Source organism: Equus asinus, chromosome 9 (genome assembly GCF_041296235.1).
Source record: "Equus asinus isolate D_3611 breed Donkey chromosome 9, EquAss-T2T_v2, whole genome shotgun sequence".
Lineage (NCBI taxonomy): Eukaryota > Metazoa > Chordata > Mammalia > Perissodactyla > Equidae > Equus > Equus asinus.
The window spans coordinates 96,248,436-96,259,133 of NC_091798.1; the positions used below are offsets into that span (position 1 = coordinate 96,248,436).

The window sequence follows — 10,698 nt, forward strand, 5'->3', positions numbered from 1 at the left end:
TTCCTCAGGTGGGTGTTCTGAGCCATCTGAGTCCGACTCCCAGCGAGGACAGACTGCCACAGCTGAGGGGATGGGGAGGGGGGTGGCCTGAAATCCGCCCAGGGGTCTCTGGGGGTGAAATGCCAGATTTTGTCCAACTTCAACTTGGTTATGAAAAACTTTCCCGAAGGAGGCGGGCCCACCTTGGCAAGGATGGAGGTCTTTGGGTAACAGAGCAACTTTATCTGAAGGCCCAGCCTCTGCCCTGGCCCGAGTCCGAGCCTTCGAGATGTGAGTCTCCTCCTCAGGCTCCTGGCACCACCCCGATGCCGTCTGCCACCGGCTGCCCCGCTCACCCTCCGTCTCCCCCCTTATCTCCTGCTGCCAGGGTCGTGCTCCTCGCCCTCAGGAGTTCAGTTCTGGTGACCACACCCCTCAGGGAGCCCTGGGGTTTGGGGTGTTTTTTGTGGCAGCTCCCAAAGAGGCACAGTTGGTTATTTTGGCAGAAAAGTCCTAGGAGGATCCTCCAGAGATCGGGGACTCAGCCGCGTGCGCTGTTTCTAGGCTCCCCTCACACCACCTGCAGACGGCCCGCTTCACTAATTCGATGGCCCACCTGGACCTGGCAGAGAACTAAACTGCTCCTCACCACCACCAGGATTCCCAGGAAGCCTGTGGCTGGACTCGGGCTGGGTGAGGACTTGCTGCTTGGGGGCCTCGTGTCCATCTCTGCTTCTTCCACGTTCCTCCCATCCTTGAGGGCCAGGGCACCTCAGGCTTTTCTGGGGCCTCATCCACATCTCTGCTTTCTCCACTCTGTTCCCATCCTCAAGGGCAGGGTACCTTGGGCTTTCCTGGGGCTTCACCTACATCTCTCCTTTCTCCGCTTTCTTCCCATCATTGAGTTCCAGGGAGACCCCAGGTGGAGCAGTCAGGCCAGCACATCTGTTTGGAATCTGACTCTCTAAACCGAGTTCACAATAAGGACTAAAGTATGGGGTGTGTTGGCCTCAAGCTCTTGCTGCCATGGAACGCTGGGTTCTGTGTCCCCTCTCCAGCTGCAGAAGTCCTCTTGAGGACAACAGGAAAAGAGGAGGCTTTAAGGGGCTCTGTGGACATGATTTTGACCTTGGATTTACATTTTCTTCTCCAGACTGCTTGTGATTCATGACAGATCGTGGCTAGAGATTGGAAAATAATCTTAACTGAGCAGGTGAGGAAGTGAAGCTCCTCACAGGAGAGGGGTCTCCGTGGAACTCTGTGGATGGATGCTGATAAAAGACACCTTACCAATAAGCAGGTGGACACAGGACTGGCTGAGTTGTGGTCTCTCTGTCTGGGATTCATAACTTGTGAGGGATGGGGAGGGGCTGAGATTGTTAAAAATGACCTTTCTCTTCGAAGATCCTTTTTACTTCACTCCCATTAGCCTCCTGGCAGTGCAGTGGCTCCCCCCAAGACAGAGACAGAGAGACAGAGAGACAGAGAAAGAAAGAAACAGAGAGACAGAGATCCAGAGAGAGGAACAGAGACATGGATAGAGAGAGACATACAGAGAGACAGAGATTGAAATAGCAAGAGAGACAGAGACAGTGAGAGAAATTAATGCAGTCCCCACCTTGTCTCTGGCATCCAGGCTCTCTCCGTCCCCAGGAGGCATGGCCAAGACCCATGGACAAGATGCCTTTCGGCCCATTGGCTCCGTTCCCCTCCTCCTCCTGCAGCTGCTGTCTGGCGCCATCCCTGGAAACGGTAGGAGAGCTTCCCTCCCCGTGCTAGGAGGATGCCCCAGTGTAGGGAGGGGAAGCCCAGAGGGGAGCCAGGCCGACACCTTCCCACGTCAGCTCAGGACCCAAGGACCCCAGCCCAGGGGACCATAGCCGTGGGTGGGAGAGGCTGGTCTCCTGGCCCCTGGTCTAACCAGTCCTTTTGGATCTGCCTGTAGGAAGGAAAGCCGATTTTGAGGTCTTGGGGCCCAGTGAGCCTGTTTGGGCCATGGTTGGGGGGAACGTGGACCTGCCGTGCTATCTGTCCCCCAACATCAGCGCCGAGGACATGGAGCTGCGGTGGTACAGGGACCAGCCCTCCCCCGCCGTGCACGTGCGCAGGAAAGGGAAGGACGTGCCGGAAGAGCAGATGGCGCTGTATCAGGGAAGGACCACCTTCCTGAAGGACGGGGTGGCCCAGGGCAGGGCCTCGGTGAGGATACACAACGTCACCACTTTCGATAACGGGATGTTCCACTGCCAGTTCAATGACAGCACCGTGTCTGCGGAGGCCACGCTCTGGCTGACGGTGGCAGGTGAGGGCGGCCGGCAGAGTCCCTGGTCTCCCCGGGAGCTTCTCCCCGAAGTTTCGTCCCAGCTCCAGGTCGTGGCCCATGTTCCTAAGCCTGAGCACTCCCACGACAGGTGCTCCTGGCATCCCGTGTTCCAGGCGCTGTCACAGCCAGGGCTTCCCGGAAAATGTGTCTCTGAACACGCGGCTCTGTTTTCTAACTTCCTTCTCTTCTCTGCCCCATGGAGAAAAGGGGGAGGGAGGGAGGAAGGGAGGAAGAAGAGACAGAGACAGAGACAGAGAGTCAGCAACAGAGAAAGACAGAGACAGAATAAGAGACAGAGACAAACAGAGCAACAGAGAGAGACAGGCAGACAGACAGAGACGCAGAGACAGAAAGATAGACAGACAGTGAGAGGGAAAGTAACACAGGGAGAGAGAGTCTGAGACAGAGAGAGAGAGACAGAGACAAAGAGAGAGATAGAGACAAAGTCAGAGGCAGAGAGACAGAAAGAAGAGTCTGAAGATGGAGATGTCTCCTTGGTGATCCAGAAATTGTGTTTGAAGTCAACAAACCTCTGCTGAATTCCTGCATTTACTAATTTTGTGATACAGGCGAGGTACTTAATCTTTCCGAGTCTTTTCTGATTGGTTCTGCTTTTGTTTTCTTTCTGGGAATAAGTGTAACATATTTGGCATGTAAATATGACACAAGGGAGATAGTTTGTAAAAATTCCCTGATGGCCTATTGGAAATTCTCAGGATTTTAATTTTTCTGATGGAAGCAGTTATGGCTGCAGAGGTTGGGGCATCTCTTCCCGCAGGGCTGGGCTCTGAGCCCAGAATCCAAGTGCAAGTTGACCAGGATGGAGTTGTCCGGGCCCAGTGCACCTCGGCAGGCTGGTACCCGGAGCCCCAGGTGGAGTGGACAGACTTCCAGGGACAGATGCTTCCTTCTGAGACCAATGTCTCGGTCTTGCCGACAACCGGCCTCTGGGCTGTGACATCCAGCCTGACCGTCCCCAACAAGGCTGTGGGCGGCCTGGCCTGTTCCGTCTCTAGCCCCACCTTTCCAGAGAAGAAGGTGTCCAGGCACCACCTGTCTGGTGAGTGTTCAGTTCTGACCTCAAAAGCTCTGAGCACGGGCGCTCGTGTCCCTGGATGCCAGGACATTAGGAGGGAACCCCAAGGCTTGTAGCAAGAGTGGACGAGGAGGCAGGGCCCTGTACACAGCCTGCCCGGGGGTCAGGGGAGATGCACAGCTTCAGGTGCTGATTACTGAGGTGGAGCAGAGCTGGGGTGCAGAGGGAGCCCCCAGCACAGCTGTCCCTTCCAGGGGAAACAGAAACCTTGGCTCCACATACACATTTTTAAAAGTTTTTTTAGTAGGCATTACTTTTTGGAGCAGTTTCAGGTGCAGAGCATAACTGGGGAAAGCAGCAGAGATTTCTCACGTTCACACAGCTGGCCCCTTTATCCACATCCCCACCAGAGAGGTACATTTGTTACAGTTGATGAACCGACGTGGACACATCATCGTCCCGAGTCCGTGGTGCGCTTCAGGGGTCACGCTGGGTATGGTGCCTTCTGTGGGTTTGAACAAACGCACAGTGACCTGGATCCAGCATCACAGTATCAGACAGAGTGGTTTCACTGTCCGGAAAGTCCTCTGTGCTCCACCATTCATCCCTCCCTCCCCCAGCCCCTGACACCACTGGAAGGGTATTGCACGGTCTCCCTGGTTTGCCGTTCCCAGAGCGCCACATGCTTGGAATCGTGCAGTGTGGAGCCATTGCAGACGGGCCTCTTTCATGGAGTCCTGTGCACTTCAGCTTCCTCCGTGTCTTTTCATGGGCTCACAGTTCATTTCTGTACAGCGCTGAAGAATCTTCCACTGTCGGGCTGCAGCACAGTTCACTCTCTTATCCATTCGCCCCCCGAAAGAACCCCTGGTGGCTTCTGAAGGAACCCTTGGTGGCTTCCATGCCCAACTTTGTATAAAATTTTCATTTCTAAATGATTTCAAACTTACAGAAAATTTGCAGGACTAATACACAGAGTCCTGTGCAGACTTTACCCAGATTCACCCAACAGTTAACGTCTTGCCCTTTGTTTGACCATCTCTCTCCACTCGTTTACTCTCTCTCTCCTGCGCATCCACCTACATCCGTCTGTACAAACAGAACACACACGGTTTTCTGAACCATTTCAGAGCAGTTTGTAAGCATCGTGCCCCCAACCCGTGAACCCTGCAGCGTTTCCACCCTGAGAACACAGAAGCTCTCTCACTGTCTTCTTCAACCCCTGGAATCCCTGCAGATCCCGCCTCCAGATGGTTCCGGTCCACAGCCTGGAAAATAGCTCTGCCTCTGATTCTTGTGGCAGCACTTCTCGGAGTGGCCACAATCATCTCCCTGTTGTGGAAGCCTCAAAGGGGTAAGAACGGGAAGCTGCTGGAAGAAGAGGGAGCTTGGGGGCAGAGGAGTGGGACCTGCCATTGCCTGGTGGGCAGGGACCCCAACAGCACAGGCCTGCCCCTCCAGACCATGGGTGCTCACGCTGAGCCCTGTGCTGACTTTCCCCATGTGCCCCAAATGCAGTAGGAAGGGAGCGCCCTGTGCAGGCCCAGCCCATGGGTGGCCCAGACCCACAGCCCGAGGAAGCCCCCTCTCTTCGAGGGGCCCTCGGTGATTCCTCCCCGGAGGTTTCACGAAGGCTGGCAGCTCTCCCTCTGGGAATACATAGGGCTGGGCCTGGTCCTGAAAGGCTTGGCGGTGGTCACACGAGGCAGCGAGCCGGGCACGTGAGCCTCTGTTGTTGCCGTCGTCAGGACCGTCAGCAGCACTGACCGTCTCCCTCCCCACTGGTCCAGCCCTGCCTCCTGTGCCATTTCAGGAGCTGGGGACTTACCCCTAGAGGTCAGGCCCAGTTGGAGGAGCAGAGCAGACTGTCCCTTGGCTGGTGTTAGAGCCTCATTATGGCTTTAAGGTGGAGGGGAAGCCTCAGGCCAGGGGGCTGGGCCCACAAACTGCCCTTCCCGGGACAAATGCCCCATTATTGTTTCCCTGAGCACTAAAGGAGGTGCATTTGTTCTTGTTTTACAAGAGACCAGGGGACGAGCTCGGTGAGTCCTGTTCTGACGCAGATTCCCAGAACAGGAGCTTTGGCCCCACTTTATACGCTGAGGCCCACGGCTTCCCATCCTTCTGTTTCAGGGTGGGCTGGAGAGAGGTCGGCCTCCTCGGTGGTGAGGGCCATGCTGGAGGTTTGGGGGTCTCTGCCCCCAGCACACCCCAAGTCCTGCTCCCTAAAGGCAAAGGCAGTCAGAAGTGCAGCCCCAATTCCACAGAGCAGGGATAAAAGGGTGGGAGGCCTGTCCTAGGGACCACACAATCAGAGTTGGTCTCGGGGAAACAGGAAAGGGCAGGAGGGGCCTCCTTCAGTGACATACGTGTCTCGGCTTCTCTCCCTCACACACTGGCTTCTGATGGAGATAGCGTGGGAAGGTCAGAGCTACTCAAGAGGATGGTGAGGGCGGGACGATGAAGGGCCCCAGGGGGCAAGTCTAGACCCTTCCTGGCTTCAGTCTGCATTCCAATGGTCATTCCCATGTGTGTGTGCTCACGAGTGTGCATAAGCGTGTGCATTTTACATGTGCATCCGTGTGCGCATGTAAGTGTGTGCATGTCTAAGTGCATGTGTCCATAAGCATAAGTATGTGGACACGTGTGAGTGTGCATGTGTGTGGTCATCTGTGTGCATGTCCATGTGTTCTAGTCCAAGGAGCAGAAATGCTGAGTTACATGCTGGTGAGAGGCAGCTCCATCCTTGTGAACGTCTGGTCTCAGTGGCCCCAAGACACCTTACCTCCTTCTGTTTTGTTTCCTGAGGCCCTGGGAGAGCCTCTGGCAGTGGATCCTGCCTGTGGGAGCTGCCAGGATGGTCAGCTTTTCTGAGAAAGGGCACTGGGGGCACACTGTTACCCTGGAGAGTGGAGAAACCAGTGACTTTGGGCCCCTGGACACCATCTCATAGGCGGGAGGGATAGGGTGCAGGGGGCAGAATCTGTAGCTGGAGCTCCCAGGACCTGGAGAGGAGAAAATGGCAGGGCACGAGACGGGGCAAGTGTGAGGACTAAGGGAAGCCGGGGAGCTGGTCCAAACATGGCCACCTGCTGCAGGACCAAGGAGGAGACAGAGAGAACTCATGCATTCATCCCTTCATTCATTCATCACAAACAGTGAGTGATGGCTTAGTGGGCGAGCAACCAGGTATTTATTAGGGAGTGAAATGGCTTCCTCCCATCCTCATGGGGCATCGAATCTATGTGGGGAGGCATGCCATAAACCAATGAAAAATTTTAGCTGAGACTGGAATAGGTCAGGGTGAATATTACAGGAATGATTGGGTGCAATAATGAAGTTGGCCACATGGCATCACCAGGCCCTGCTGGGGCCTCAATTTAACCGTAAACCTAAAATTATTCTTTAACAAATTCTTTTAAGAAAGGAATAAGAATTAAAAACAAGTAAGGGAAAGACCCAGGACAAAGAAGAGAGAGCCAAGCTGTAGTCTTGGAGAACCTCACTGTCTGGAGGTCTGTCTGAGCAGGATGGCTCCTGATGAAGGAGTCAGAACACGTGGGCAGAGCTGGGGAGGGACCAGGAGATGCCTCACCCTGACATCAGAGACAGTGTGTTCAGTGGTGGCTGATGGTGTCCATGCAGCTGAGCAGTGGAGTGAGAGGAGCACAGAAAATGACCCGGAAAAACCAGCAAGTGGGGTGATGAGCGAGGTTCCCCCTGCGCAGAGCTCTGTGTAGAAAATTCCAAAATGACTGATGTTAGGCTGGGCTGAAAACTGGAGAGTGGGAATCAGCTGGAGTGTGGCTGGCTTGGTTTTAGCTGAAGGAAAAGGCAGTAAGCATGTTTGTTCCCTGAAAGGAATGATGCAGTGTGAGGAGAGACCACGCTGCAGGGATGAGGAAGGAGCGAAGACGACATCTCTGCAGGGAGGGCAGCCTGCGGCCGTGGGAGGGATGGGCGCAGGTCCCAGCTGTCGGGAGACGAACAGGAGAGGGCGGAACAGGAGTCCAGCGCAGGATCGCACAGGCTCTGATCTTGGAGCCTCAGAGGCTCCTCTAGCTTTCGGGTTTCCTGAGGGACGTACTTGAGAATGGTCACTAGAGAAGGATTATAAGGGTTCATAAGCACAGAATCTGCGCCAGCAAGAAGAGAAGGGGTATGAAGAGGGTGGTGGGAGGACGCAGGAGGGCTGGTGAGAGGAAGTCAGGTCCTCCTGCATGTCGGGGTTGTCCAAGATGCCGATGGGAATACAAAATGGCGCAACCACTTTGGGGAACGGGGTGGCAGCTGATGAGAAGGCAGAACGTTCAGTTACCCCGTGACCCCTGCGACTGAATTCCTGGCGGAGACCCCAGAGGAATGAACGTGTGTCCCCAGAAAGACCAGGACAAGGATGTCCTCAGCAGCCATTCAGATTTGCTAAAACTGACAACAATCCTGTTGTCCATCCAGTGTTGTGTGTGGGATCAACAATAGAGTGCCATGTAGCAATTTGGAAAAGAACAGACTGACCAGGAAAGGGCGTGATTGGTGATTGGGGCAGCTGGCGAGATCTGAATACGGTCTGGAGGCTGTGATGTAGTTATTGACAGTGTGTGTCAATGCTGATTTTCTGGTTTTCATCCTTTCACTGTCATTATGCAGGATGGTGTCATAAGCATATTCTTATGCCATTTTGCTTCTTTTTGTGAGTCTATTTTTTAATGTGAATAATTTTTTTAAAGGATGAGAGGATGTGGAAGAGAAGGAAACAGGAGTCTGAGTTTGACCGTAATGGAGATGCCACGTGGGTGCCTCCATCCTCAGGCTCAGACTCTACAGGAAGGGCTGGGTGGGCAGAGCAGGGAGAATTCAGGAAGATGGAGTGAGAATTTTTGGGGAAACAAAGAAACAGTCTTTGGTAGAAGGTGAGAGGGTGCAGGGTGCCACTCCAGGAAGGAGGTGAAGGGACATTTGGGGGAACGTGGAGGTTTTCACAGTAGGAGAGTGTGGTCCTCTCCAGTGCAGGAAATGTGAATGTCTGGGACATCCAGGGGGAGACTCAAGCATGTGGGGCTTTAGGTCAATGAGGGCGGGCACTGGCTCTGGTCCTGGGGCCCTGAACCTTCCCCTGGTTGCAAAGGCAGCTTCCAGAAGAGAGGAGCCCCAGCCTGGCCCCAAACACCCTCCCAGCCTCTCATTAGGGAGCCCAGTGTAGACGGACCCTCCACCCAGGTCGCAGGCTGGGGGCCTGAGAGCTCCCAGAGGGACACCGGGCAGGGAGCACAGGCAGGAGCAAAGTAGGCTGATGTGGAAGATGTTGGTCTCAGCTTTCAGGGCTGAGATCCCTCTCAGGTTTTCCAGACGGGACTCCCCAGTGGTTGACACCCCAGCTGTTCTACAGCACCTGCATCAGTGCCCCTGTGGTACCATCTCATGTCCTCCCTCCAGCTCTGCCTCTCTCTGTCTCTCCCTTGCTCTGTCTCCTTTTCTCTTCTCTCTGTTTCTGTGTCTCTCTGTCTCTCTCACACACATGCACAGGGAACCAGAACCCTGGGCAATGAGCAGAGCTCACATTGCCCTGGCCATGTCTCCTATTCTCCCGGGCAATGGCCCTTGGATCCACCTGGAGTCACCTCACCTGCTCTGGGGCGGGCTTTGTGCATGGGGTCCTGGGCAGAAAATAGGGAAACACAGGGATTCGCAGGGCTGCTGTGCCTCCACCTCCCCAGAGACGTGAGGGAGAGGCCCTGGGGTTCCTCTGTGCAAGAGTGTGGGTCAGGGGCCAGAACCCCCAAAGCTGACCCTCTTCTCTTCCCACAGTCAGCCCATCCCTCGACCCTGACACTGCAAGCTCCAAACTCTTGCTGTTTGATGATGGGAAGAGTGTGATGCGACTGCCCTTCGACTTGGAGCTGCCTGATGACCCCAGCAGATTCGATCTGGACCCCTGCGTGCTGGGCCGGGAGCGGTTCTCCTCTGGGCGGCATTACTGGGAGGTCGAGGTGGGGCGCAGGGAGGCCTGGGTCCTTGGAGTGTGTGTGGAGAGCTTAAATCGGAAGGGAAGGGTCGCCAAGGCACCCCAGCATGGGGTCTGGGCCGTGGAATTGTCCAAGAAGGAGTACTGGGCCCTCACCTACCCGAGGGTTCGCCTCCAGCTTCCGCAGCCCCTGCACCGGGTGGGCATTCTCCTGGACTGTGACGCTGGCAGGGTCTCCTTCTACAGCGTGGATGACAGACGCCTCATCTGCACATTCTCTGGACTTTCTCGCTCAGTCCCTCTGCGGCCGTTCTTCTGCCTGTGGACACACGACTCCAGCCCCCTGACGATCTGCTGAGGACATTGGCCCTTGAGGCCTCAGACCCTCCCCAGGGTCAGGGACAAGAGAGGGACAGGAACCTTCCTCCAACAGCACCCATGTCCTCTCCAGCCCAGCCCAGCCCAGCCCAGATCTTTGGGAGATGCATCCAATTTCCTATATCCCAGCGGGGCCCCTCACAAGGGTGCAACTTTGTGAATTATCCTATTTTACCTTTATTTTCTGTAAAATGATGACAATACATTATAGGCTGAATTGTGTCCCGCCCACCAATTCATATGTTGGAGCTCAAACCCCAGGACCTCAGAAAGGGAGTGTATGTGGAGACAGGGCATTTAAGGAGGTGATGGGGATAAAATGAGGTCAGTGGGGGGCGGCCCTGATCCCACACGACTGGTGTCCTTATAAGAAGAGGAGAGGAGGACACGGACACACACAGAGGGATGACCATGTGAGGACATGAAGAAGACAGCCATCTCCACACCCAGGAGAGGCCTCAGGAGGGAGCAGCCCTGCCCTCACCTGGGCCTCTGACTTCCAGCCTCCAGACTGGGAGACAATGAACGCTGTGGTTTGAGCCCCAGGCTGTGATGTTTGTTACGCAGCCCAAGCTGACTGAGCCTCCATGTTATTATACACCACTGGGTGACTCTGGGAAACGTGCTTGGGGCATTTGTAAAACATTGACCCCAGAGCCAGGCACGTGCTAGTAGCTCAATAAACCCCAGCCTTCCACCTCCTCCCCTCCTCTTCCTCATCCCCCCTCCCCCTCCAACACCTCCTCCCCCTCCATCTCCTCACAACCCCCAGATGTCTGGTCGACCTTGGGTCCCTCTCTCTCCCTCCCTCACCCTGGAGGGTTGGCCCAGGGCCAGGTGGAGGCCAAGCCACAGACTCCAGACCTCCCAGGCTGCCCTTGGTGTCGGTCAGGGCCCAGGTGGGTGGAGACCACAGGGGCGGTGTGACAGGGAGAACAGACTTGACCTTAAGTGCCGGGAATGCAACGGCTCAGAGGACAAGGAGGGAACTCTGAGGGATGGCAGCCTCGTGCTGTCAGA

At 55.4% G+C, this 10,698-nt stretch overlaps 1 protein-coding gene across 2 annotated transcripts; it reads left to right on the forward strand.

Moving 5' to 3' along the window:
* The first annotated feature begins 409 nt into the window (after positions 1 to 409).
* On the forward strand, positions 410 to 9,900 carry LOC106821828 (putative butyrophilin-like protein 10). 2 transcript variants are annotated; one of them, XM_070518194.1, is made up of 7 exons: positions 410 to 672; positions 1,133 to 1,192; positions 1,616 to 1,731; positions 1,925 to 2,281; positions 3,081 to 3,362; positions 4,576 to 4,692; positions 9,144 to 9,900. In XM_070518194.1, exons 3-7 carry the CDS (start codon positions 1,638 to 1,640, stop codon positions 9,656 to 9,658), a joined length of 1,365 nt encoding a protein of 454 aa, XP_070374295.1. In that variant the 5' UTR covers positions 410 to 672; positions 1,133 to 1,192; positions 1,616 to 1,637; the 3' UTR covers positions 9,659 to 9,900. The 2 variants fall into 2 exon arrangements, with proteins under 2 accessions (XP_070374295.1, XP_044634021.2); XM_044778086.2 differs by lacking the exon at positions 1,133 to 1,192 and having other exon boundaries at positions 466 to 672.
* Positions 9,901 to 10,698: the final 798 nt, after the last annotated feature.

What these genes read in the sequence shown, in the direction of transcription:
- LOC106821828 (XM_070518194.1), top strand. Translation starts at nt 1,638, where the DNA reads ATGGCCAAGACCCATGGACAAGATGCCTTTCGGCCCATTGGCTCCGTT. An exon ending in GCTCTGGCTGACGGTGGCAG is followed by an intron (nt 2,282 to 3,080) that starts GTGAGGGCGGCC and finishes CTCTTCCCGCAG; the next exon opens with GGCTGGGCTCTGAGCCCAGA. An exon ending in GTCCAGGCACCACCTGTCTG is followed by an intron (nt 3,363 to 4,575) that starts GTGAGTGTTCAG and finishes GAATCCCTGCAG; the next exon opens with ATCCCGCCTCCAGATGGTTC.